Here is a 27217-nt window from a genome sequence, read left to right as displayed (position 1 = left end):
TGTGAGAGAGAATAAGAGTAAAAAGAAAGAGATAGAGTATGAAAGTGAATAAAAGATTTTACAATCTTTTCTCTCTTTTACTTATACATGGTAAAAAAATAGCCGTTGTGACACCTGTCAGACATGCAGCAGTAAAAGATAATTAATGGGCATGGGTATTCAGTAATCATTACTTATCACATGCAGTTTTCAAGGAAAAAAACTGTTCCACTAACCAAGTAATCTCATTAATCAAGGACGTTCAGTTTTTTTTAAAATTTAAAAAAACCGTTCCCACGAAATAAATGCTTATTACTGCTTTACCAATATTCTGTAAAAATATGACCAATGAGGTAATGACCAAAAATAAACCAAGTAAACAAATACTGCCACATCAGCATCAAAACTTGATTTTTAGCAGAACTTAACAGGTCATCAAAACTTGATTATTATCATTATTTAACAGGTCATCAGAATATGAAACGTTTTAGAGACAAGATCTTGCAATTAATCAAAATTTCATTAATGTATTAGATGATTACATGCGATAAAATTTAGGAATTACATGCAAAAATTACAAGACAGTCCTAAGCTACGATTCCTAACATCAACAACTTTTAGTCCTAAGCTAAGAAGCCTAACGACTAACTCCTTCTACTGCTGACGAAGAGCACTGCAAGACGGATGATCCGTTCTTGCTGACGGAGATAATGGAGATGTAGATCTCTTTGGACAGTCAACAAGTCATTTTTAATGATCTCTGGAAATTGAATCCAGAGATTATGAGGAATGTTGTTGATATGATATGCAGTCGGAATTCCATTTTGAAAAATATGCACAGTTTCGGTGCCATAGTTGTAAAACCAACCAAACTCAGCCATTTTTTGTTTATAAGAATAAAAAGAGAGTGAGTTTGTGAGAAAGTGAAGAATATTTTGACTGGAATGAATTATTAGTTTAAATAGCTAATAGAATACCAAGGGATGCGAGGACTGGGTAACAATTACAAGTAAAAATGATGACCCCTCGACTCCCTAGACTGATGAGTAATAATGACAGCCATTGGAAGCTTAAAACAGGAGTTAATGAGCACACGAAATAAGTAAAAAATAGTATTCATTTACGAGTACCACTAACCCAAATTATTTTGACTGTTTATATCTCACCCAAACATATTCTGATTTTAAATATGACCGTTTCAGATTTTAACCACAAATAAGTCAAGTAAAGAATCAGGATTTAATATCAGAACTTAGACTTATCAGAACTTAACAATCATCAGAATATGGCTCCATAACTCGAAAAGTGAATGTATATTCCTGTAATTCTTCACACAAAATACTGATTTCGTTTCCTCAGAACTTAATCATCAGAATTTCCATCATTACTTGTCCTCAGAATTTATGCAACTGACACTTAACCTGTTCATCTAAAACAACATTTATCACCACAGTAATTTTCATCATTCATATGGAGTGTATGTGTGTGCAGTAAGCTAAATATCATATAAAGATTAAAGTCTGATTCACTTCAGTACATCTTAGAAATAAGGCATAACTAAGAACTTTGCTCAAAATCTATTAGTATTCTGAAGTCTACTTTAGAATGAGTTCATGCATGAATCCACCTCAACTGTTTTGTGCTCATTTTATGCATCTTTTGAAATTCCATTTTATAGTGGCTTCTCAGTGTAAGTGAGTTACGACTGCTTATCAGAATTTATGCTATTATCAGAGTATTTCTCCAATAATCACAAAGTGTGAAAAGTCACCAAGAAAATTTTTATTTTGCTTTTCTAATGCATATTACTTAATACCAGCAATGCACTTGGGTCGTACCTTCCACATTTTTACTATAGATCTCAAAGGAGTACCTGGTTTTTATTTCTTTGTCTTTTCCTTTTTCTTTTGATAAGTGAGGTTTATCAGCACTTAGTACATCCATCAGATTTACTAACATCAGAACTTAACATATAAGAAGCACTATTCTAGTTTTTGACTTAGTAATAAGATACACAAAGTAAACTTAACTAAGCTCAATATCAGAATTTGATTGTGTTTAAAAGATTTCCACATAAACAATTACTTCAAACATGGGACTTAGTATATTAAAGACTACTAGGTCAGCATCTAGCACAATTATCCTCATTGGATTGAATAGTCACAGAATATTCATATCACTATCAGAGTTTAGAAATTCACATCAGAGAACAATCAGCACTTAAGCAATTTTCAATTTAAGCACAGAATACACAAAGATAGTAATATCTGTAAATACTGATCATAAAGTCTGATGTATCAGAACATAAACTAAGCAGATTTAGAGAAAGAACCTGAAACCATTCCAAGTTCATTTACCAATCTTGTAAAAGTAGCTTCACACAGTGGTTTTGTGAAGATACCTGCTAGTTGTTGATATGTTGGAACAAAATGCAATTCCACTGTACCTTCATTCATATGTTCCCTAATGAAGTGGTACATAATGCTCATGTGCTTTGTCATTGAGTGTTGAACTGAATTACCTGTCATAGCAATAGCACTTTGATTATCACAGTAAATAGGGATTTTAAAGTATGTTAACCCATAATCCAGTAACTGATTCTTCATCCAAAGAATATGTGCCCAAAAGCTTCCTGCAGCAATGTAATCTGCTTCTGCAGTTGATGTGGAAATTGACTTTTGTTTCTTGCTAAACCAAGAAACTAATCTGCCTCTAAGAAATTGGCAGCTTCCACTTGTTCTTTTCCTGTCAATTTTGCAACCTACAAAATCTACATCTGAGTAACCTATTAGCTTAAAGTCTGATTCTCTAGGATACTACAATCCCAGATCAGCTGTACCCTTAAGGTACTTGAAAATTCTTTTCACAGCTGTTAAGTGAGGTTCTCTTGGATCTGCTTGAAATCTTGCACAAAAACAGGTAGCATACATGATATCAGGTCTACTTGCAGTTAGATAGAGTAATGAGCCAATCATACCTCTGTAATCAGTAATATCTACTGATGTACCAATATCCTTATCCAATTTTATTGCAGTGGCCATGAGAGTGGATGCACTTGAACAATCTTGCATTCCAAATTTCTTCAGCAAATTTTTGGTGTATTTGGATTGACAAATAAAAGTGTCTTCTTCATTCTGCTTGACTTGAAGGCCCAGAAAATAGCTAAGTTCCCCCATCATACTCATTTGATATCTTGACTGCATTAGTTTGGCAAACTTCTTGCAAAGTCTGTCACTTGTAGAACCAAAAATGATATCATCAACATATATTTGCACCAAAAGTAAGTCCTTTCCATGGTTGAGGTAGAACAGTGTTTTGTCAATAGTTCCTCTGTTAAATCCACTTTCCAGAAGAAACCGAGCTAAAGTCTCATACCATGCTCTTGGAGCTTGCTTAAGGCCATAAAGTGCTTTATCAAGCCTGTAGACATGATTTGGAAGTTTGGAATCTACAAAGCCTGGAGGTTATTCAACATATACTTCCTCTTCCAATTCTCCATTGAGAAAAACACTTTTCACATCCATTTAGAAGACAGTAAACTTTTTGTAAGCAGCATAAGCCAAAAATATCCTTGTGGCTTCCAATCTAGCAACTGGTGCAAATGTTTCATCATAATCAATTCCCTCCTATTGAGAATATCCTTTTGTAACCAGCCTTGCTTTATTCCTTGTAATTATGCCATCACTATCAGTTTTGTTTCTGAACACCTACTTTGTACCTAGGGGGGTAGTACATGTGACTGCAAACTTCGGAACTAGCAGAAGGAAGAAAATTTTCAAATAATTTCCCCATAGAGTATAATAGCCATGGGACTGGTGTAATTTATACACTAGAGCGCATTATCAATAAAAGGGAAAAGTTAATTTGAAATTGCTCTATCTGCTTGACATGAAAATTTTTCATTTGAAAAACACCAAAGGCGCGCCCTGTCGGATAACTGTTGTTTTATAACATAGTACGCATATGGCTAGTCAAATGAGCTAGGGTAAAAGTCCCGCATTTTAAGGCGCGCCCTTGGTCTGACACTTAAGTAAAATATCGCAAAGGTATTACTGATAAGAAACAGTACGTGCTATTTGCTAAAGAAATAAGGCGCGCCCTCATTACTAAAATGTTACGAGAAAGGGGACAATTTTGAGATCACATAAAAAGAAAAAACACCCGAAAATATGTTAAAAGGCGCACCCTATAGTAACATAATTCATGGAAACATAAAATGGCCAAGGAAAAATCAAAGTGCCTTAACAAATTTTTATGCATACGGGAAAAGATAAAATTAACATTGAGCCATACGAAATGTCATGATGCAAAAGTAAAAGAGTAGCAGAAAAATAAGTCTTACAACTTTGCACATCATCAAAAGAGGGCTGGCTCCTCAGAAGTATTTGAAACTTAAGTACGAATAAAAGAAAAACATAAATCAAGGCGCGCCCTGAGACTGGTCTGTTGGAGGAATAGTTTGAAGAGGAACAGTGGGATCAGCTTCAGGCGCGTCCTTGGGGACTTCCTCTCGTGGCGCGCCCTCACCTTCTTCCTCCTCCAACCCAAGTTCTATCCTCCTTGCCTTGATTTCAGCAGCATGCTCCTTCTTAAATTCCACCATCTCAGCAACTGTCTCTTCCCCAAACTTCTCGAAAGTAAAATCAGGGTCATTGGCCACAAAACCAACCCTGTAGAAGTGAAAACCATTGGCAAATGCTTCATCAGCCATTTCCCTCTTCTCATCAGGCCAACCCGTTTTCTGTTGCTCCTCAAGGTACTCAATCCTCAAGTTGGCTCCACCAAGCTCAGTGTGGAGAGAGGTAGCCTTTTTGTTGGCAATCTCTAGCTGAGAAGTAAGATTGGCCACCTCATCCTTGAGAAAAGAGATTTCAGAGTCCTTAGCTTTAATTTCCTTGGCATACAGAAAGTCTTTGTCTTTGAGGGTGTTCCTCAAAATGTTATTATCACCCTGCAGCCTCTCTAGGCGCGCCCCCTCTTCAAGAAGCTTGTCCACCACTAGGGTGGAGTGGATGAACAATTGGCAAGATGCCTTTATAGAGGCACGAGCGGCATCTCTCAAATCCATGGCTTGCCACTGTTCCACTTTTTCATCTGAAATGTTAAGGGAACCCACGGGGCCAAGAGCGTTCAAAGCAGTAGATGAGCCCGATGGCGCGCCCTCTGCTCTGTGCCTCTTGGGTGCGCCTTGTTTATCTGTGAGGTCAATCACGGGCCTTTTCAGGACAGAAGTTGTTTGAAGGATAGGAGTTGGAGTGGGGATGGATGCCTGTGCTGCAGAGGCATCTTTCTTTGGCTTAGGCTTGGGTTTGTCACCAGGGCGCGCCCCAAAGAATTTGGGGATTCTTGGAGGAGCCATTTCTGCATAAAACATAGAACATGTTAATTGAACGTGACAGTTAGATGTGCTGAACCGAGTAATAAATAAAGGCAATTGATAAAGATAACATTGATAAACATGTATAAAGTGCTACGCCTAGAGTGAAAGGGCGCGCCCTGAGAGGCGGAAAGATTAACCACATTAACAAGGATTTATATCCAGTATGCTAATACAAAAGCTAAAAAAAAAAAGCTAGGACGCGCCAATTAGAGAAGGGCGCACCTCTAGACTCTGCAATTGTTGAACCTGAAGGATCTTGGCCTTGAAAAGAGCTGTCTTCTGCTTCTTCTTCTTCTTCTTCTTCTTCACCCTCTTCTTCACTATCTAGGTCAATGACGCGAGAAACAGGAGCACCTTTCCTAAATTTTACATATTTACACTTTATTCCTACTTGCTCAGAAAGGATTCCTACTCGTATCAAGTTGGTCCGGGTGACTAAGATTTTTAAGTTCCACCTGTCAGCAGCCACTCTGAGAAGGACTTCAGCTCGTTTTTTGGGCTCGCCCTTAAGTGGTTTGGCCACTGGTCTGTCTGAAAAAGTATAAAGATGTGAAAAATAAGAAAGAACATAGAAATAATGCAAGGAGAAGAAAGAAATGGTGCGCCCTTACTTGGTGACTTGTTGAATCTTATCCTTAATCTGGGAATGTCATACAAGTAAAAGAAGTTTTCCTTCCAGCCTTTTTCATGGCTAAGCTTGCCAGAGGAAAAACCCTTTTTGTTGTGCTGCTTGTCTACAACCAAGTAGTAGTACTCATGGTCAGACTTTCTTAGGTTGAAAAAATAAGTGACTTCAGCCATTGAAGGCTGTTGGGAGAAAGTTGGAGTGGAGCCACGTCATAGAGTTTATCACTTCCCTAAGGTAGGGATGTAAGGGCGCGCCTATACCCAAAGATACCATCTTGGGGCTGGTCACCATTCTAGGGATTTTGAAGTTCCTCCCATAGTTGAATATATGAGGCCGCATCATGCTTAAAGGGCGCGCCCATGTACCTTCCATGTCATAAAATTCCATGAGCCATCCCATTTGCTCATCTGAACAAGCTGAGGACAGGCCCACGCAGAAAAGCTTCACGTGCTCCTTCCTGAAACATTTCTTCACAGCTTCATTGCATGGCTCGAATTCATCCCAATCAAAGTCTAATTCACTGTCAGAAACTTCCCAGTGTCGGAAGGGGATTGGAGAAGGTTCAGGAGAGGTAGAGAACTGGAAGGAATCCTCATCAAAGAAATTTGCTTCATCACAAAGCGGTGATGCATTTTCTTCAGGCGCGCCCTCAAAATTAGGGGAAATAGGCACGTCCTGTGTTTGTTGAGGAGATGGGCTTGGAGAAACAGCCCTGTAGGAAACTTTGGAAGGTCCAGCACCTACGTTGACACCCCTCTCAACGTACCTATAACTGTCGACATTCAAACTCTCGAACCAGTCATCATCGTCCAGTTCTGTCCTAATTGGGGCTGGGGATCTATCCTTTTGGACCAGTTTTTACTTCCCACGTATGTGAGATAAAGGAATGTTGTCCGTGGAAGAACTGTTTGAGGAGTCTGCCATCAAGATACCCTTTTTGGAATCTTGAACAAGGCGTGCCCCCTGGTTCAAAAATTCAGGGGTATGGTGAGCGTTTGGGGGCTGAGGATCGAAGTAAGTGTTTGGAGGCAAATAGATTCCCAAATTTGTAAGTAAATTCTTGAAAGGGTGAAAAGGAGAGGACGCGCCCTCGTCTTCCAGCTGTCAAGAAAACCAAAAGAAATGTTGAGGGCGCGCCTGATACGAAAGAATGAGATATGAAAGTAAAAGGAAACAGAAAAGGTAGGGGAGGTTTAAGAGAAGAGTATTTCTTATGATCTATGTCAACTTCCTTCTAAGACAAGCCTTCCCATAAGAAAGCGCGCCATAAAGAAAATCCTAGTCTATTCTAAAGAATATGTTTAACTACAAATAGGCGTGCCCTGTTATGGTCATGTGAAGATTATAAGAGGCTAAAGATAGGGCGCGTCCTAAGTGGCTGGCGGATTATAAAGGCACAGATGGTCATGTGCAGATTGTAAGTAATGATTTTTAAGGCATAAGGGCACTAACGATCGAAATTCTCAAAAACATAAATTTGAAATTGATTATCCTATAATTTTGGATCTAGACAGATAAATACAGATGTATACATTTATATATATACAGATACATACAAAAACATGAACATTCAAGAAATGGAAGATGAACAGTTTTGTGGCATGCATAAAGCTTTAATAGACGAAACTCGGAAATAAAAAGAGCCGGGTGTACCTTTTTAATTGGAGAAAGAGATGAGTTGAAAAAATTAAAGAAATAGTGGAAGATTGAGGTCGACTCTGGGCAAAATGTCTTCCCGCCGGTGTGATGAGTTTTTGAAGAAGAGAAAATAAGAAAAAAGGGGAAAGTAAAAGTGAAAATGAAATTGACTGATGGTGACCTGTATTTATAGGTAAACATGACAGCTGTTAAAAGTAAATCACATCAATCATGTCAGGCACGATTTCCAAATAATTAGGGGAACCGTTTCAAAATAATTTAAATTTTAGGACGCGCCCTCTGTAAGGCGCGCCTCATAAGATTGACAGCAATTCAAAATTCAGAATGCACGAAAATAAGAACTATAAGCAGATTAAGCCCTGTTTAAGGCGCGCCCAGTAAAATAATATTATATTTATACAGATTTTGATAAGGATGAGAAAAAAAATTCCAATCCCATTTTCAATGACATATGGAATTTAGGGGGTAATTGTTATGCCCAAAAATTGGTATAAACAATATTCAGATTGAGATTGATAAAATAGGAAAAATCGAAGGAGAAACGCCTAAAATCTTGGAAAAGATGAGATTGACTTTCCATAAAAAAGAAGGCACGCCCTAAGAATGCGCCCCATTGACTGAATAGTTGATTGACAGTTGTGGTTACTATGCCTTAAAGGCGCGCCCTCAAACATAGTGGGGAGGCGCGCCCAAATACTGAAGAGTGGGTGAGGAATTCCTTGATTGAATTATGTCCCATGGTGAGCCTTAGGGCGTGCTCTAAGTGAGAAAGGCTCTTTGGATGGATTACTCAGACATGATTACTTTGACAGACTCATACCTTGGCTTTACTTGGATAGAAATAGGGCAAGCCCTAACGGTGCATAATTTACAGCGCGCCCTATAATATAGAATGATAAAAGAAGAGGTCAAAGGCTGATGACACAAGGCGGCGCCAACATACAGAAATGTTTGGGCGCACCCTTAACCTCTACTTGGCACATAATGTAACTTTGACATTCTACTTGGATGAACTCTTTGAAAGATTCAAGGAAGATTGAGATTATTATTACTAACCTATTTGATGCAGGTACTCTATTGAAGAACTCCTTCCTGTAACACATCTACAGGAAAGGCGGTGTCCGTGGTCAGAGACCTCCAGGGGTATGCCTGGACTGAAGGCCTCCTCCTGTAGTCAATGGGTGTCCTCATTGGGGATGTGGGGTGCAATCTGGTGTGTGCTTTGGGAGCTCTGTCTCTGTAGTCAACGGGTGTCCTCGTTGGGAGACTTCGGAGTATCCTGCATTTTGCACCCAAAAGCTTGGGATCACTTGTCCTGCAATCTGGTAGGGGCTCCTTATCGGGGGACAAAGATACGTCCAACATTTGGGGTGAACCACGGCTATACCTGCGTCCACGGATTAGAGAAACAGCTGGTAGCGGAGGGTTATCCTTGGCCAGGGAGATGCCTCATCCGTGAAGTCTCGAAGCCGCGGACGAGCCTTGGGCCTTTGTGGTTGGGCCTCATCGGCGGACATTCCTAAAGCTAGTAGAAGTCGGATTTTAGTGGGTTTCCTACTGGGCCTCGGGATAAGAAATCTAAGCCCATTAGGTTTCTTGTTCCCCAAGAACTACGTGGGCTTGATTCTCTATAAATAGGGATACGTAGGCAAATTGTAAGGGGTTAGAAGCGAGAGCGCAAAGGAGCCACCACTAACCCTAAGCAATCTCAGCCCCAATAATCACCACCACCAAACACTGTTCATCTTTTCCGACGAATACTGTTCATCGGATCCACCGGTTACTGTTCACGTTTTCGACGAAGAACCGCCATCACAGATCTTGTTTCCAGCTACGAACCTCAAGTTTTGTTGCTCCCAAATTCCTCCGTCAACAATATGTGTTTACGTATTTAATAAATTTTGTATATGTGTATAATGTTAAGTGAAGTTACAAAAAGTTATAGTTATATAAATAATATAGTGATTTGTGGTTTTCAAAAAATTTGACAAATGTATTTGTTTTAGAAAGAATTTTGTTATAAAATTTTGTATCATAACAAACGTGGACGACGTATCAATTTATGTTAGAAAATTTGACATGCATTACTTATAGTACCAAATGTATTTGTTTTAGAAAGAATTTTGATTTTCATTCACAATGCTGGACCTTTGAAATAAAGTTTATTTATTGTAAACGTAATTTGTTGTGAAATTATGTAAAATTTTTGGATTCTTTTAAAATTCAAAAGTCTTAAAAAAATGACTATGGTACAATTACATTGGTTAGAACCTTTTCAATTTCATAATAAATTCTTAGTTTTAAACACGAACTTCTATTAATTTTAATTCCGTAGTAGAAGGATTTCTTAGATTATGTTAACTCTCGAACGGTTCATTTGTTATTTTTCTAGAATTTAGTTACAACATTTGTGTTAAAATAATGGGGCATAGTTATTGTGAAAAATATTCTATTAGTCTGTAAAGTTTAAATTTCTTATAATTAAATATATATTGGTTATTTTCGGTTTAAATCTTTATATATGTTGGCAAAGTATTCGATTTATCACTGCTAATGTTTAACAATTGGCAAAAAATGTGGTTAACCATTTTGATCTTGGAAAATACTCTGTTCTATAAATATGTTTTTTTATTTAGTACGTTCCCGAGTTCTTAGGGTAAAGACTGGCGGGGTTTGTAATTATCGTTCTATTTTTGTAACTTTATTAATAATTTATTGAAATAACTATATTTAACTGTTAATGTAATATATGATTGACTCACTTTATTAAGTTTATCATTTGTGGCCACTTGTAGCTTCTTTTAGCATCATGCTTCATCACCTAATTATGAAAGTGTGTAAAATTATGCCGCGACATTGTTGTGTACATTGTATTTTACAATTGGAATATAAAGGTTATTAACGAATTTGATCTTGGAAAATAATCTGTTCTTTACATATTTTTTTATTTAGTACTTACCAAGTTGTATTGTAAAAGATTGGCGGGTATTTATATTATCGTTTTATTCTTCCAACTTTACTATTGATTTACTAACATAATTTAGTGTAACGGTAAAATTGTACATATGATTTATATGTGTTGAGGTAGTATTTAATTAATCGTTGCGCTATGTGAAGCTATATAAAGTTATATGTGTTTATATGTGTTTATGTATTTATTTATTTATTTATATGTGTATAATGTTATGTGAAGTTACAAAAAGTTATAGTTATATAAATAATATAGTGATTTGTGGTTTTTATTCAATTGCGGTAGATATTGGCATTACATTTTATTTAATATAAATTACAATTTCTTATCATAAAAAACGTGGACGACGTATCAATTTATGTTATAAAATTTGACATGTAGTACTGATACTACCAAATGTATTTGTTTTAGAAAGAGTTATGTTTTTATTCACCATGATGGAATATTGAAATTAAGCTTCTTTATTTGCAACGTAATTTGTTGTGAATTTACGTAAAATATTTGGATTATTTTTGAAGTCAAAGTTCTTACAAAATTGAGTATGGTACAATGACATTGGTTATAACCTTTTCAATTTCATAAACTATTCTTAATTTTAAACACGGGCTTCTATTACTATTAATTTTGTAATAGAAGGATTTCTTAGATCATGTTAACTCTACAACGCTTTACTTTTAATTTTATAGAATTTAGTTAAAACATATGTGTAATAATAATGGGTCATATTTATTGTGAAAAATATTCTCTTAATATGTGAAGTTTGAATTTCTTATAGTTAAATATATATTGGTTATTTGTCGTTTAAATCTTTATATATGTTGGGAAAGTATTCGATTTATCAATGCTAATGTTTAACAATTGGGGAATAAACGCGGTCAACCATTTTGATCTTGGAAAATACTCTGTTCTCTGAATATGTTTTTTATTTAGTACGTTACCGAGTTCTTTGGGTAAAGATCAACGGAGTGTTACATTATCATTATATTCTTGCAACTTTATTAATAATTTATTGAAATAACTCTATTCAAATGTTAAATGTAACATATGATTGACTTACTTTATTAAGTTTATCATTTGTGGTCATTTGTAGCTTGTTTTAGCTTCATATTTCATCACCTAATCATGGAAGTGTATAAAATAACACCGCAACATTGTTGTATACATAGTGGCATTACATATGGAAAATGAAGGTCATTAACGATAATGATTTTGGGAAATACTCTGTTCTCTACATATTTGTTGTTATTTAGTACATTACCGAGTTGTATTGGAAAATACTGGCGGGTTGTTATATTATCGTTTTATTATGACGGGTTGCGCTATGTGAAACTATATAAAGTTATATGTGTTTATATATGTTAATATGTGTTTATGTATTTATTTATTTTTTATAAGTGTATACTGTTATGTGAAGTTACAAAAAAATATAGTTATATAAATAATATAGTGATTTGTAGTCTTTAAAAAATTGCGGTAGATATTGGCATTACGTTTTATTTAATAATATATTACAATTTCTTATCATAAAAAATGTGGACGACGTATCAATTTATGTTATAAAAATTGACATGCAGTACTTATAGTACCAAATGTATTTGAGGTTTAGAAAGAGTTTTGTTTTTCATTCACCGTGATGGAATATTGAAATTAAACTTCTTTATTTGTAACGTAATTTGTTGTTAAATTACATAAAATGTTTGGAATATTTTTGAAGTCAAAGTTCTTACAAAAATGACTATGGTACAAAGACATTTGTTTCCACCTTTTCAATTTCATAATAAATTCTTAATTTTAAACACGGAATTCTATTAATTCTAATTTTGTAGTAGCAGGATTTCTTAGATCATTTTAACTCTCGAACGCTTCATTTGTTAATTTTGTAGAATTTAGTTACAACATTTGTGTAATAATAATGGGTCATATTTATTGTGAAAAATATTCTGTTAATATGTGAAGTTTGAATTTCTTATGGTTAAATATATATATATTGGTTATTTGTCGTTTAAATCTTTATATATGTTGTTAAAGTATTCAATTTATCAATACTAATGTTTAACAAATGGGAATCAAAATGTGGTTAATCATTTTGATCTTGGAAAATACTTTGTTCTGTAAATATATTTTTTTTATTTAGTACGTTCCCGACTTCTCTGGGTAAAGAGTGGCTGGGTGTTACATTATTGTTCAAAATTTTAGTAAACGTTTGTTAAGATCGAGACGTTAACTTATAGTAAAAATTTTAATAAGAAACAACATAATTGCATGGATGAAACTACTAAAAATTCACTTTACAAATCCAAATAAAAGGACTCATCACAATAACATAATCGCAATTAAAATATTATGCAATACATTGAAATATTATGAAAATGATTAACTTATTTGTAAAAAAAACGTGGAAATTTGTAAAATATTTGGTGTTCGAAAATAGACCTCTTCCGCAATTCATGAACTCGAGGATATCATAATTCACAAAGACCTTGGTGGAAGAAGTACTGCATAGGGTAACAGCTTTGGAGTATTGATCTTGAACCATTTTGCAACTGGATATTGTTAAAATAATGGGATGCAAAGGCAGGAAGGCATCATTGTTCAGTTCAATATTCGTGGACAAAGCACAATGATCCCAAAGTCGGACCTTAATATAGTACCTGCAAGTGCTAATTAAATGGGTTGCAGTAGCACATGTATATCAATACAGTTGGGATAAAGACGGCTAAAGTACTTACACGCAATCAGTAATGTAGAGGACCAAATAAGTGTGAGTTTCGTTGTTCAAATCGGTTTGGGTGTGTAGGTTTTTCCTACGCATCATCACACCAACAACATCTGAAAAGACCACATAAAAGAAAGTCATTTAAAGTTTTTTAAGAAAACGGGAACAGAGATCTTGGTAAAAGCCAGTTACCTATGCAGTGATTGTCCTCAAATAGAGTGGAATTAATATTACCAAGGTACGTGAATTCAAAGACTTCACTCAGGTTATCAAATGTGGATGACTAAATCATGTTCACTATAGTCATCTCAGTCATATAGATATGAGATTGACTGTCAAAATATTTGAACTTCCCCGTGTGCTGATATACAATGAAATTGCATATTTCATATGTTTTTCCTACCATTAAATTCCTACCAAGACGACCCACCACACTTGGAGGAATCCAAATATGCTTACGAACACCCTAAAACATATAAAGAAATATGTAAATGGAGAACATATTTTAATAACTTTTTCAAATTTCCAGAAATATGATAGAGGAGAAGCCTTACCATTTCGTCTACCACCAAAAGATTGACTCCGGGCGGAACGTGGATATGGAGCATAGTCATTCCATTTTCTGGATATGTGAATTTTTATTTTGCAATCAGTTGGAGTGAATGAATGAAGGTCAGATAAAGATAGAAAGTTGACTGAGGTCATGATCTTCCAGTGTAATTTGAAGATTGTGAGATGCTTCATATATATGTTTAACCTCTAAATCTTGAAATAAAAAGTAGCAACAAACTGGTTCATGTAATTAGATTAGACTACACATATGATAGGAGTGCTTTTTGGTTATAAGAATATAGATTTTTATAGAGTGGTCAAGTCAATAAAGTGATATTGTGTATATATTTTTTTATAAAGAAATCCAATGCAGAAGTAGAAGGATAGTGGAAAAAAGTACTAAAACTGCAAAAGTAAACTTTTTTGTTTAGCAACTCCATAAGGGATTTAACAAAAGACCAAATGACAAAAAAATTGTACAGATAGTAAAATCATAATTGCCTGTAATACAAAAAAGGAAACATGTAGCAAATTTACTTGTCAAATTGAAACTGGTACATTATAGAAAATTTCTTTATAAACTACATTTTTGGTTATATTAGTAGCATCCCCGTTCTTGGAATCATTGAAAACCTTCAGTCCGGAAGGAGAAGTAACACGACTAATTGCAACATAGAGTTGGCCGTGAGTAAACACAGAATTAGGCAAGTACAAACCAACCCTCTCAAGAGATTGGCCTTGAGCTTTATTGATCGTCATGGAATAACAGACTTGGAGAGGCATCTGCTTACGGATTAGCTTGAAAGGGAGCTTTGTGTATATATTTTTTTATAAAGAAATCCAATGCAGAAGTAGAAGGAAAGTGGAAAAAAGTACTAAAACTGCAAAAGTAAACTTTTTTGTTTAGCAACCCCATAAGGGATTTAACAAAAGACCAAATGACAAAAAAATTGTACAGATAGTAAAATCATAATTGCCTGTAATACAAAAAAGGAAACATGTAGCAAATTTACTTGTCAAATTGAAACTGGTACATTATAGAAAATTTCTTTATAAACTACATTTTTGGTTATATTAGTAGCATCCCCGTTCTTGGAATCATTGAAAACCTTCAGTCCAAAAGGAGAAGTAACACGACTAATTGCAACATAGAGTTGGCCGTGAGTAAACACAGAATTAGGCAAGTACAAACCAACCCTCTCAAGAGATTGGCCTTGAGCTTTATTGATCGTCATGGAATAACAGACTTGGAGGGGCATCTGATTACGGATTAGCTTGAAAGGGAGCTTTGTGTTTGATGAACGTAGTTCCATTCTAGGAATAAAATGCTTAGTTCCAACAAATGCACCACATATAACTTCACACTCAACACAATGCTTTAGACATCAAGTTATCATCATGCGTGTGCCGTTACAGAGGCCAAGAGTTTGGTTAAGATTCCGCATAAGCATTACAGCTACCCTTCCTTCAACTTTAGCTCGTACAGTGGCAGTCCTGGAATAGTGATGGAGTTTAAATATTTAGGCGGAAAAGCAAAACTCAATTCTGAAGCAGTCCCTCCTAAATCCTCTGCTCTATCTACGCTGTAATACGTAGATTCATCACCTAGTATGTTTTCAACAATTACAGTGTTGAGATGATTAACAATTTGGTTAGTTGGAGTTAAAATTGCTCGCTCGCTTAAGTACTGCGGAGACCTGTACTGTGAAAGAAACCGGGGATAGGTCCACTTGATCATATTTTCAATTGAATTCTGTGTTTCAGGATCACAGAAGTCTATAGGAATTTCAGTATCATCCTCTTCTAGACAACTGTTGAATTTAGAGGATGGTGTAGGGGTCCCATCACCAATATTCAATACCCACTCCGTAAACAATTTCAAACTGTGCAACTCCTCATCATTTGTAGCTTGATTCGACCTCATGTTACGATATAGAGTCAAGATTTTACAATTAACCCAAAGCTGTGATCTGGTTATAGATGCAGACACAACATCTCCACGGGAACCCATAGTTATTACATGAAGAATCTGTCTAAAATCACCTCTAAGAACCGCAGTAATGCCTCCAAACGGAATATGGTATTTGATGGATCTACCGCTTTCATTATATCATGTAAGGAGCGGTCAAGACATTTAAAGGCATAGCGATGTTGCATGGGGACTTCGTCCCAAATTATCAGACTTGTGTTTTTGATAAGTTCAGCGATATCTGAATCGTGACGAATTGCACAAGAAGAGCAGTCATCTAACACAATTGGAATTTTGAATCATGAATGCGATGTTCGGCCACCGGGCATTAAAGTGGCAGCTATTCTGGAAGATGCAACTGGAAGAACTATCAAGCCTTCAGAACGTAACTTGTAAATAATAGTCTTCCACACATAGGTTTTTCCGCAGCCCCCACTATCATAAACAAAGTATACACTACCCAACTTATTCCGCACAGGGTTGTATACCTCATTGAAAATTGTAAGTTGTTCCGGATTGTAGTTAGTAATTAGCTTGTTAAACTCCATCTCCATATCAGCAAGGTTGTAACTGGTTTCATCAATTACCAAGTTATTCAAGCCACTATGTAGATAACTGGCCGGCGGTTGAGGCAAGTGTGAGTAGTGTTTGACTAACTTACCAATGGACTTTAGCAACTTATCAATCTCTGCATAACATTTTAAAATAATTAAAGAGGAAATTCAAGATTTATAAACTCTGTAATTATAAAGTATGAAACACATCATTTTCATAGTATAGAGTCGTGCCTGCAAGTGCAAAAAACTGTAGTTGTTTATCAGAAAATATTATGCTTGGATCATTGATATTTTTGCGTCTACTGAGCATAAAATCATCAATCATGTTCCTCCAATGAATGTCCCATAGATTTCTAAAATCAGAAACCTGACAATTGACAATAATATGTACAAAAAGTTGTCGTATCTGTTCAGAAAAGCCACCAATAGAACATTCAATAATTACAGAATGCCACTCCTTGTCATCATCAAGTAAACCTAAGGCCTTACACGCATTTTGAAAGGTTCGGTAATGAATACCATGAACAGTCTTTAGAGATTCAAATGAGGTGGAACCACGAACATTAGAAAGTAATAGACGTAGTTACCACAACTCCCCATCACTGTGATGAGTGTATAGCAGCCTACGAATCTGCTGGCCCTTTTTCCGCATTGACCAAACACGATCAATCTCATTCCAGACATAAAATTGTGGAATTTTGTCATAGGTATATTTGCGGGCTTCATGATCACACCGGTTTAGTTTAAAAAATGTTTCCAACTGACTTAGCTTGTGCTGCTCACGACGAACAACTTTGTCAAGGTCTTCATTTTCATTAAAAGTGCAACTTCTCTCTCCTGGCAAATGAAACGATAAACGTAGCACGAAAATGGAGCGAAAATGAATAGGAAAAGAGAATATTCTATACGCTGCCTCAGATGCACATATGTACCGCCCATCAAAATATGCATTAATCTCGTCTACAGGAGCATCCACTTTGCTTTGATTGTGATTTTTCTGAGTTGAAATTTCGACCGTTGCACGGTCATGACCCTTTAGACAATACTTGAATAAGTATTTTAAACTACGGACGTGATAACATATTTCAACATTCATGTGGCATTGGTATTTTACCAGAAGATCTCAGTTGTACGGCATGACCCAACGGTTATCAAGTTCACATCTCCCTTTGAGAACCGTTACTCCTGTATTACGTCTTTTGTATATGGGGAAACCGAACTGATCAAATACGTCTCTCTGCAGTACCTATTAAATTTGATAATAATTGTGTAAACTTTAGACAATATTAAAGTTCTATAAAAAATGCAGAAAGGCATACTTCTTCGGAAAATGCTTTGCGCAGACACCGTTATTCATGCATGGAGATTTAGTGTTCTGCAGTCCACAGGGTACGTGAATCATCAACGACTTCACAGCTTCATAACCAAGAGGGTCTGTGATAGGATCAGGAATCTCGGCACTAACAAATTTGTCAACATCTCTAGTCAGCTTTCTCTTTGACTCCGAATCAGGCCATATCAATATGTGAACATGTGGGAGTCCCCGGCTCTGGAATTCTACAACATACATGACTACAAAAAATTTAGAGATAACAATTATTTATAATCCTGGATAAAAATTATGATGAAAAACATAAAAAAAATTATTTATTCAAATGCCATCATTTCGTACCTCCCAAACATGTGCCAAAGTAGTTTTTCTTCTTAACATCATCTAATAATAATTGTTCAAGTTTGAGGTGGAAAACTCGGGCAATTACATCAGGAGAATATCTGGGATTGCATCCTGGAATAAATTCCATCATTTGTTGAATCTCATCCCAAAGAGGGTTGCATGTCATTGTCAAAAAAATATCGGGGTGACCAACAACACGGCAAACTGCAAGAGCATCTTGGAAATTCTTCTGCATATAGCGTTTAGAACCGAGAAAATTTGCAAGGAGTATGAAACCTTTACCTACATTTGAGGAATCTGTTTGACCATTGAGTGCTTTCTTTGCAAAAAAGTTGTATAAGTCACATCTAAGAGTTTTTTGGTGAGTTTGGAGCCATCACAGACGGGACTGTTCCACATGAAAAGGCATCTACTACATACTGCCGGTACAGCCTTCCGCCCAACCGTACGTGCAAACCTAAATGTTGAACCAAGTGGTTAGTTCCAATTTAGAAAGTATGCTAAACATGTAATAAAATAAAGTCAATATTAAAAAAGGACGTACAAATCAACATTATTTACCTTCATTACGACGGACTTGGAACCTATAGGCATAATATTCCTTCATCGTAATTCTTTTACGCTTCTTCTTGTTCTGGTTCTCGGAATCTACATAAGGTATTTGATCAATGTAGCCGTCCTCACAAAGAGGAAAAAGAAGTGGGTACTGCAATACCGTGAGTGAAGGATGAACGCTGGATATTCTTTCAAGTACTTTATCAGACTTCTCCATCACTATATCACGCGAGTTGACATCTAACTTTTTCTCAACAATTATATCTCTATCACCAACTGTTGTGTCAATATCGCCAACCATTACACATGCTACCTTGTCTGAGGGTCCTATCATATTTTCACGCCCACTCTCTGAACGACATACCTTCAACTTTATTTTGAGATCTCTTACAGGATTTTCTTTGAATCGATCCCGAGCCGTTCTGAATTTCCTTACCAATTGGTTCGTTTCATCTAACATTTTGACCAAACCTTCTACGATATCCACATCAAGAGCATCTCCATCATCAACTTTAATCCATTTCATATGGTTCTCAATTTTGTGCTCAGTGTCATAAATGTAGAGTTGACAAAATTTTGGATCATTTCCTTCGTTGGGTATAAGTGTGCCAAACACATGATGGTTTTGTCCATTGAGACGATAAACATATGGAGCTCTTCCACAGTTAATAGAATAATCAATCTTACCACCCATCGAAGTAAACGCAAACATAGCATTGTACATCCTAATGCGTCTTCTGAAATAATTACTTATCGCAAGATCAGTATATAATTTCAGAAGATAAGATGGAGTTGGCGGTGTTGGTGGAAGTTTTATCTGACCTTGACAGCAGCATAAACTAAACTTAGGAGTACCATTTTTAACATTTTTGTTGGTTCTCTTTTCTTTCCACATAACAACATCACATTTAGAACAAAACTCTGTAGGAGGACCTAACGAACAATAACCGCTTGATCCTGCAGTGGTAAAATTTTGTCTACATTATTTAGTAAAACTTTAAAATATTATTTCACTAAATAAAATTATCAGTATAAATTTACAGAACATTAGGTACCTGGTTCAGTTTGAATGGTATACTTGAATGCATGGTCAATGTAAGGATTTATGTAATCTGCTAAAAATATAGAAAACAAAAAAAAAGATAAAAAATAATATATTAACATTTTCATAATTGTCTACATTGGAATGTTGTTCTTTAAATTACATAGAAGAGTGTTAATGGTAATTACCATCATCCCAAAATAAATTCTCTCTTCTGCTTGTAATTCTGGAATTACGGAATGCTTTGCAAACAACAAAATCTTGATTCTAAATACAGGACAACATTGAAAATAGGAGTACATCAGCTTATTGAAATTACTGAACGTGAACTCCAACGAATTACGGTAACGTAATAAATAAGCTAAAAAATGTTACTTTAATGTGATGAATTATACAGAAACCTGTATTTTCAAAATCAGTGTTGCCATCATTTTCATCAAACAGACGCGTAGACGGGATATGAACACCAGGATTAGGACTTATTTTCGTAAATTTAGTAGTTTTTGAAATCATCGACTCCCTAGAAAAAACGCCTGCAAGTAGGATAAATATTTTATAAAAGGTAATCAATTTAGTAGGTGAAATACATATCGCATTGTAATAAAAATTCCCATAATAAATAGTGATACTTGGGACAAATTTATTGAAACTATGTATATTTGAAACATTAGAGAAAGGGACTGTTGAACCAAGTGGTGATTCAGAGTTAGGTTTTCTTCTTGTCTCCCCGTTCAATGTTGATTTGGAACAGCTCTCAGCGGTGCCTAGAGATTTGGATTATACATCTAATTTTATTTAAATAAATGAAATTATAAAAATTTGTTGTATATGTGGAATGAATGTTATGAGTAAATTTTATCCAACATACAATTTAAAAATCAACAACAGAACCAAATATTTAAAATTTAACATTTTACCTCGATCATGAGAAAGAGGCTCTCTTCGAGAATTTTCATGACCATTGTGTGAACCACCTGATTCGGAAGAAATAGTACATAGTGAACTGCTACGAATATTCAGAGGAGTACCTCTGCCACGAACCACATGTGCAAATCCTGGTGGGTGACTTTGAGTTGCACTATCGGAGCCAGGGGTATAAAAGGGACTTACGTGACTGTTATATGGAGCAGTATTTGACTTTTTCGCTATTGAACTTGTATCTTTAGATATTGAAAAAGATTTTCCTACAGTAGTTTGATATTTAATAACTGATTGAAGTACATATAGTACAAAACATAAAATTTAAATTTAAATACCTGATGGCGGGGACTTGAACAAATTGGTACTTGAAATTGTGGATAACAAATCTATACCAGTGACAGAAGTGTGGGATGAATCAGTTTGCTTTTGCGATTGAAGACGACTGTGTGTAAAATCTAGGGGGAAAGTGAGTAGAATATGAGTACTGAAGAATAAAAAACAATAAAAATATCATATTCTACAATGACAGCAGTTTCTACCTTGTTCTGGAGTAAGAGGCGCTCTTCGAGGAATACCATAAGTATTCTGTGAATCAACATAATAGGGAAAAACTGTAGAAAGGGGACTACTGTGATGAGGCATAGGAGATCCACTAACAGAATCCACTTCTGAACAGTGTTGTGGGTGATTCTCTGTTGTAACAAAGGAAACAGGGGTATACAAAGAGCATACGTGAAAATTAAGTGGAGCACTATTTGGATTTCTCGCAACTTTACTTGAATCTTTATAACCTAAATAAAATTGACATACAACTGTAAAAATTGATTTGCAGTACAACATTGCAGTACATATAAGAAATTTTCATACAACAATGCACTACATATTATAGTACATAAAATTAAAGTTACCGTAGACGGGTGCAGTTCGCCGTTTTAAATTGGAGATATCACGTAGAGGCAATGCAGTTTTCATATGTCCTTGGGAATGCCTATTGGGACATTGCTCAGTATTTGCTATCAACGTTTCACAAGTCCCAGACGTTCCTACAGTTTTCAAAAAATAATCAGACTATGTATTGTCAATTATTTGGATGTAAAACACTAAAAATTCATCGGGGTTTAATGTAGATCATCTCAACTATTTTAAGTGTTTGGGAAATATTGAATATGACACATAAAGACAATGCAACATCCATACGTGTCATTGATATGTCAATCACTAAGTAACGATTATAACAGTAATGAAACAAATAGTTAAATATTGCATTGCATAAATCAAATTGAACATAATTCTTCAAAAACTTCAAAAAAGAACACTTGCATCACCAATATGGACTCCGGAAAATAACAGCATTTCAAAATCAACATACTTCTAACAACACTTGCATTGCATATATCAAATTGAACATAATTCTTTAAAAACTTCAAATCTATAAAAATTTCTGATATACAAACCTTCAACAATGCCTGCTGGCGGTACATTCAGAAGGGTGGGAGTGCCAACTGAACAAACCCTCTGATGTTTCTTGGGGTGCGTGCCTGGACAAATGAAAAACAAAATTCAATAGGTGCGTAATATAATGAACATACAGTAAATTTATACTATTTCAATGTATTAATTGGTTCGTACAGCGTTCCGATTGAATACTCATAAAACTATCCAGATTAAGATGGTTATAGTTAGCCTGATCCAAGAAGAACAAAATTATAAAAAACACTCAAGAAAATCTTAATCAATTAGTAAATCACTTATAAAGCAAAGGGGGGGACATTACCTCTTTCATCCCGGTAAACGGATGACAACTGAAGCAACAGATGGAGAGAGAAGTTGTAGATTCAGTAGACACAATTCAAATTTGAAATAGGATGAAAACCTCAATCTAAATTCATCTGTGATTGTCTGTCTATATGTGTTAAACAAACTGAATATAAGAGGAAGTGAAAGCCACGCACCCGAAATATAATACTGTGTTGTATATCACACACGTGTAAGCGTGTGTATGTCAAAGAAGATAAAGAAGGAGATGTAAGAAATTTGTGCACTTTATGCACAGTAAATGCATTTGTCCCCGTGCAGTACAGAAGTTATTTGAAATTTCCATGGTATTTAGTGTAAATATGTTAGAAGTAAATGATATTAGTTGTAAATTACATAAATTTTTGAAGATTTTGATGGCATTTATTGTAATTATGTTCAAATTTGTAGGGTAGTGGGTGTAAATTTTATACACTTTTTGAGGATGCAGGATTTATTATATTTATTTATAGATGTGCGAATAAAAATAGTACTTTTACTGTTTATGTTGAAAAGATTTACTGAATTATTTATTTCGTTAAAAAAAAAGCAGCACAACACGTGTTCATTAATTATGGCCAGCATCTATGATGTACCCCATCTTTCCTTATGATTATGGACCCACCCCTGCATTAACGTGGAGTCGTCAATCGGGAGCCAGAGACTTACCCCTTACTCCCGAGTTTTAAAAGGGAAGGAAAGCAAGTGAAGGGTAAGTAAATTAGTTTCACTTCGCTTCGTAATCGTGCTTCCGAGTTTTTAAAAGGGGCGAAAGCAAGTGTTAATAAATGTAAATTTAACAATCTTTCACTCCAAAACTTTCACTCCAAAAATGGGATGAAAGTACTTTAACTCCTAAACACTCCCTTCCTTCCCATTAAAAAACTCGGGAGCAAGCCCTTAGTTATGCTTGAAAATGTTATATAGAAATTGTCAACAATGTTCACACAACACAAAAAATGTTATTTTGAGAACAATTTTCATATTTTCAGAACAAAAAATGAGTGAAAAGATAAAATTGCCCCTACATTTACAATAAAAAACTCTTAAAAATATATCAAGACAGGGGTAATTTGGTAATTTTACATATTTTTATTCTGAAAATAAAAAAACTCTGAAAAATTTCCCACAAATTATTGTTGGGGGCGGTGCTTTGGAGGTGCAGAATTGCAGTACAGCGATGTTGGAAACATGTGAAAAGTTTTTATGAAATATACTGTCTTTCTAATGTGTGTCCAGGGGCACATAATAAATACTAAATTTTATGAATTTTATGTATTTTTATTGGTGGAGTTGTTGTAAATGCAGGGCGTTCATCAATATTTATGATTAGACCAATCAAAATACATCAAACTCATATAAGTTAGTGCTTATCGTGTGATATTGGGCACACATTAGAAAAACCGTGAAACATATTCAACAAAATTTGATATCAATTAACTTCCTGTAGCCTTAAAATTCTGTTTTTTTCTAGGTTTGAGACTTTTTTCTCCTTCACTGTCCTGTTCCACTCGACCTTTTTAATGCTGTGTTCCAGAGACTTTTTTTGGAGAGAAAAGAATAAGAAATGTAAAAAATATATTTCTTCAGCTTGTTCCCGAACAACTTTTATGAAAGAAAGTTAAAGAAAGCTACAAATTTGGGAAAAAATTTTCTTTATTTTTGTCTCCAAATTTTTATTCCCACTTTTGGAAAGATTATGAGAGAAAGAAAAATCGGTTATTTTCTATTCTTTTCTTTTCTATTCTAGATTCGGGAACACAGCCATTGTTGAATTTTGTTAATTTACATGAAAACTAGATAAAATTAAATTATATGCCACTAGCTTTACTAGGGCGCCTGAGCAGAGGATGATTACACGGGATGAAGCAGATGATGCAAAGGTTGATTTCCCACTGGCTTGTTGGATGTTGAGAGGGCACATTTGCATTTTCACATCATCAATGGGCAGCTTATCTGTTGGAAATTTACATGCTGAGTCTTGTTTTGGAGGTCCTTTAGCTGCCAACTGAGGACAAGGTGGCGGCGTCACTGAGCTTGAGATTCCAGAAGCGTCTGTACAATTCCAAGCAGGTTGTTTCGTTGATTTTGACATTTTAATGGTAGCATTCGATATACAAATCCCATTGAATGGATGGCCAGAAATGCCATTCAGCTCACCCGCCATTGATACATTTTTAGCAATAATATCTTGGTAATTGATATTCTGAACCACAGGAATCGCGTTTGGGTCAGTGTTATTATCAGGGTGAGAACCATAATTTCCTGTCATCCAAAATACCCATTTCATTGTATTCAATGTCATACGTCGAACATATATGTCCCTAACATATGCACCTCTTCCTACAGCAGTTTTGATCCTAACACCGGATTCTGTATTAATGGCTAGGATGTCTTCCGCTCTTACATCTTCAATTCCACCCGACATTTCACTGCCTAAAGCAATCACTGCACTTGTTGGTGAAATGCAAGTGAGCCGCCTGATTGTTAGCTGTTTCGTTGGCATTCCAAATGAAATTCCATACTCATCCCAACCGCTCTTAACAGCAACACAGTCGTCTCCAGAAACAATGTAACAGTCCTCAATTCGGGTATTATTACAGGAGTCTGAATCACAACAAGGCAAGCATAGAATCCACAAGTAAGTCATTCATGAAACTGTTGTCATTGCCACTTGTTTTTGTACTTCGAAAGAGAAATCTTATAACTGCTTGTTGGCTTCTTCATATATAACAATATCAATATATAAGAATTAAAAGATAGAATGCTATTTCTCAATATGAATGAGCTAGCTCACCCGGATTGATGCCATCAGTGTTTGGGGATGGTACATTTGCAAAAATTGTTATGCCTTGTATAATGATATTGCTGTGCACAACATAAACCAGTGAAACCATATTTCAGGGCATTGTTACTTTGCTAATGTAGTCATAAACTCAAAAACAAAAAAATAAGGTTGAGTGATTATTGTTTCATTTCTTTAGAGGTTTAACCTGCTATACGTGGGATGAACATTCCAGGAAGGAGAGTTGACCAATGTAAGATTGGAGATCTGAATATCCTTAGAGTACATAATTTCTATCAGGTAAGGCCGTGTGTATTTAAGCTCCTTGTTGTGAAACTTATCCCACCAGACCTGACCTTGACCATCAATGGTTCCATTGTCTCCTGAAGTAAGTTAACAGATATATTCATTATCAAGTTACAAGTAGCATATACTATTAAAGTAAGCTTGTATCAAACATACGAGGGCATACATTACCTGTTATAACGACATCAGTAAGATTGGTGCCAAAGATGAGACTTATATATCTTCCACCATCTGTATCCCTTCCCCGTCCATAGGATGGCAGGGGATTAATTACTGCCCACTCGCTCTCAACCTAAACCAATTTGGTGGGAAGAAAACTATCAGTTGTGTACTCATGTCAGGATCCATTATTTTCAAGCTTTAAAGTCACATTCAATAGCCAAAGAAGATACAAGACTCATTTTAGGTTGTGCTTGGAAAATCCAAGGTTTGAACTACAATGATCAGCACTTTGATTCTAGTATTTGTTAGGCATGCATCAGCTTTTCATCTTTAGAACCTATCTGTTTCACAGTTTGTAGTTTTAATGTCATTCATCTGCAAGAACCGGGACTCTTCAAGGCTTCAACTATAGCATGACGACAGTTAAGTTAACATGAGATCTTAAACAGAAAGTCTAAGATTTCATCCTCAAGCAGTAATAAACACTATTTCAATTTGCTACAAACAAAATTGTATCTGACACAACAAATTTAAGTGTATATCCGAGGTAAATAAAACTTGTGACACACAGTTAACGGGGGGGCTAATCTTGTTAAACATAAATTACTGGTATTATGGAAAATAATTTAAGTGTGGCTGAAGAGAAGTGATACCTGAGAGGCAAGAATGATAGCATCTTTATGAAGATAAAGAGTGAAATGACTAGTGAGATTAAATGAGGAAGTTAACCATTTTCCAGGAGGTACAAAAAGTTGTGATCCGCCTTGTGTCTCAAATTGACTCAGATTTCGAATAGCTGCCTGAAAAGCCTTGGTATTTAATGTAATTCCGTCGCCTACTCCTCCGAAATCCGTTAAAGAAGCACTGTGAGCTCTGCAATTTATTGCTGCATACTCAGTAGGCTGCGATTTCAGAACAAGATATATGTGACCATCAACATTTCTTGCGCTTAACAGAACCACTGAGGCAATAACTAAAAATATTAACATTACCTGTCAAAATATAATGTATGAATCATATGATGAATAATACAATAAGAGAGATCATTAGTGAAGAGGAGATGAAAAGTAGTGTTTTTTACTCGATTTCTGATGTGATTTTTTACAGTCCCCATAGCAGAAATGGCTATGCCAGTTTGGATGTTACTAGTTAAGACTGGCTTATATAGCATGGCAAGATGTGTTTGTCATGGGTAGGTGATATACTTGGTTAAGCTTGTGGTTTATAATAGCTTGTCCTAGGGAACCGCATACTTTGAGTCAAGTGAAGTATACTAGCTGAAATTGTGGTTTTAGTCAAAATTATCTTCACTTTTGGAAACAATTTAAAAGTACTTTACACTATTCTCTTTCCCAGTTTAGCAAAATTTTCTGAATTTACGGGTGATTGTCGTAGCTAAAAGGACGCGAAAAAGAATAAAATGAATGCTAGAAATTACATTTATTTTCCAATGCTATTGTCATTTTCATTCTAATTAGTGTTTTGTTGAGGTATGATGCAATCAGTAATTCAATCCATAAGCTCTGTCGTCGTCGTCTAGGATTCGACCTTGCTCATTTTTTAGAA

The 27217-nt window shown here is 35.5% G+C and overlaps 4 protein-coding genes and 1 long non-coding RNA gene across 12 annotated transcripts; all 5 read right to left on the bottom strand.

The window, feature by feature from the left end:
• Nucleotides 1-13042: 13042 nt before the first annotated feature.
• LOC141663958 (uncharacterized) lies at nt 13043-13794 on the bottom strand. Its single transcript, XR_012551758.1, has 3 exons — nt 13526-13794; nt 13347-13446; nt 13043-13268 (listed from the first exon to the last, which is right to left on the bottom strand). It is a non-coding gene; the product is annotated as an uncharacterized LOC141663958 (long non-coding RNA).
• A 598-nt stretch (nt 13795-14392) lies between these two features.
• Nucleotides 14393-22571, bottom strand: LOC141668168 (uncharacterized). Of its 8 annotated transcripts, none has more exons than XM_074474887.1 (15): nt 22379-22571; nt 22234-22288; nt 22059-22142; nt 21513-21647; nt 21144-21395; nt 20940-21059; nt 20794-20867; nt 20601-20657; nt 19872-19950; nt 19697-19756; nt 18648-19598; nt 18084-18543; nt 17731-17983; nt 17526-17657; nt 14393-17444 (listed from the first exon to the last, which is right to left on the bottom strand). In XM_074474887.1, the coding sequence occupies exons 1-12, from the start codon at nt 22385-22387 to the stop codon at nt 18434-18436; spliced, it is 1986 nt and encodes a 661-aa protein (XP_074330988.1). In that variant the 5' UTR covers nt 22388-22571; the 3' UTR covers nt 14393-17444; nt 17526-17657; nt 17731-17983; nt 18084-18433. The 8 variants fall into 8 exon arrangements, with proteins under 8 accessions (XP_074330988.1, XP_074330989.1, XP_074330986.1 ...); XM_074474888.1 differs by having other exon boundaries at nt 14393-17408; XM_074474885.1 differs by having other exon boundaries at nt 14393-17657.
• LOC141664809 (uncharacterized) lies at nt 15342-15896 on the bottom strand. Its single transcript, XM_074470762.1, has one exon. The coding sequence runs from the start codon at nt 15894-15896 to the stop codon at nt 15342-15344; it is 555 nt and encodes a 184-aa protein (XP_074326863.1).
• LOC141664808 (uncharacterized) lies at nt 16154-18321 on the bottom strand. The gene is made up of 5 exons (XM_074470761.1): nt 18084-18321; nt 17731-17968; nt 17606-17657; nt 16999-17444; nt 16154-16424 (listed from the first exon to the last, which is right to left on the bottom strand). Exons 1-5 carry the CDS (start codon nt 18319-18321, stop codon nt 16154-16156), a joined length of 1245 nt encoding a protein of 414 aa, XP_074326862.1.
• A 1286-nt stretch (nt 22572-23857) lies between the features above and the next one.
• Nucleotides 23858-26843, bottom strand: LOC141668303 (putative polygalacturonase). The gene is made up of 6 exons (XM_074475120.1): nt 26733-26843; nt 26305-26643; nt 25661-25781; nt 25392-25566; nt 25196-25266; nt 23858-25005 (listed from the first exon to the last, which is right to left on the bottom strand). Exons 1-6 carry the CDS (start codon nt 26820-26822, stop codon nt 24179-24181), a joined length of 1623 nt encoding a protein of 540 aa, XP_074331221.1. The 5' UTR covers nt 26823-26843; the 3' UTR covers nt 23858-24178.
• Between the last annotated feature and the right edge of the window lie 374 nt (nt 26844-27217).

Source organism: Apium graveolens, chromosome 6 (assembly GCF_009905375.1).
Source record: "Apium graveolens cultivar Ventura chromosome 6, ASM990537v1, whole genome shotgun sequence".
Taxonomy (NCBI): Eukaryota; Viridiplantae; Streptophyta; class Magnoliopsida; order Apiales; family Apiaceae; genus Apium; species Apium graveolens.
Note: the sequence above shows the minus strand (reverse complement) of the source record. Positions and strands in the feature narration are given on the sequence as shown.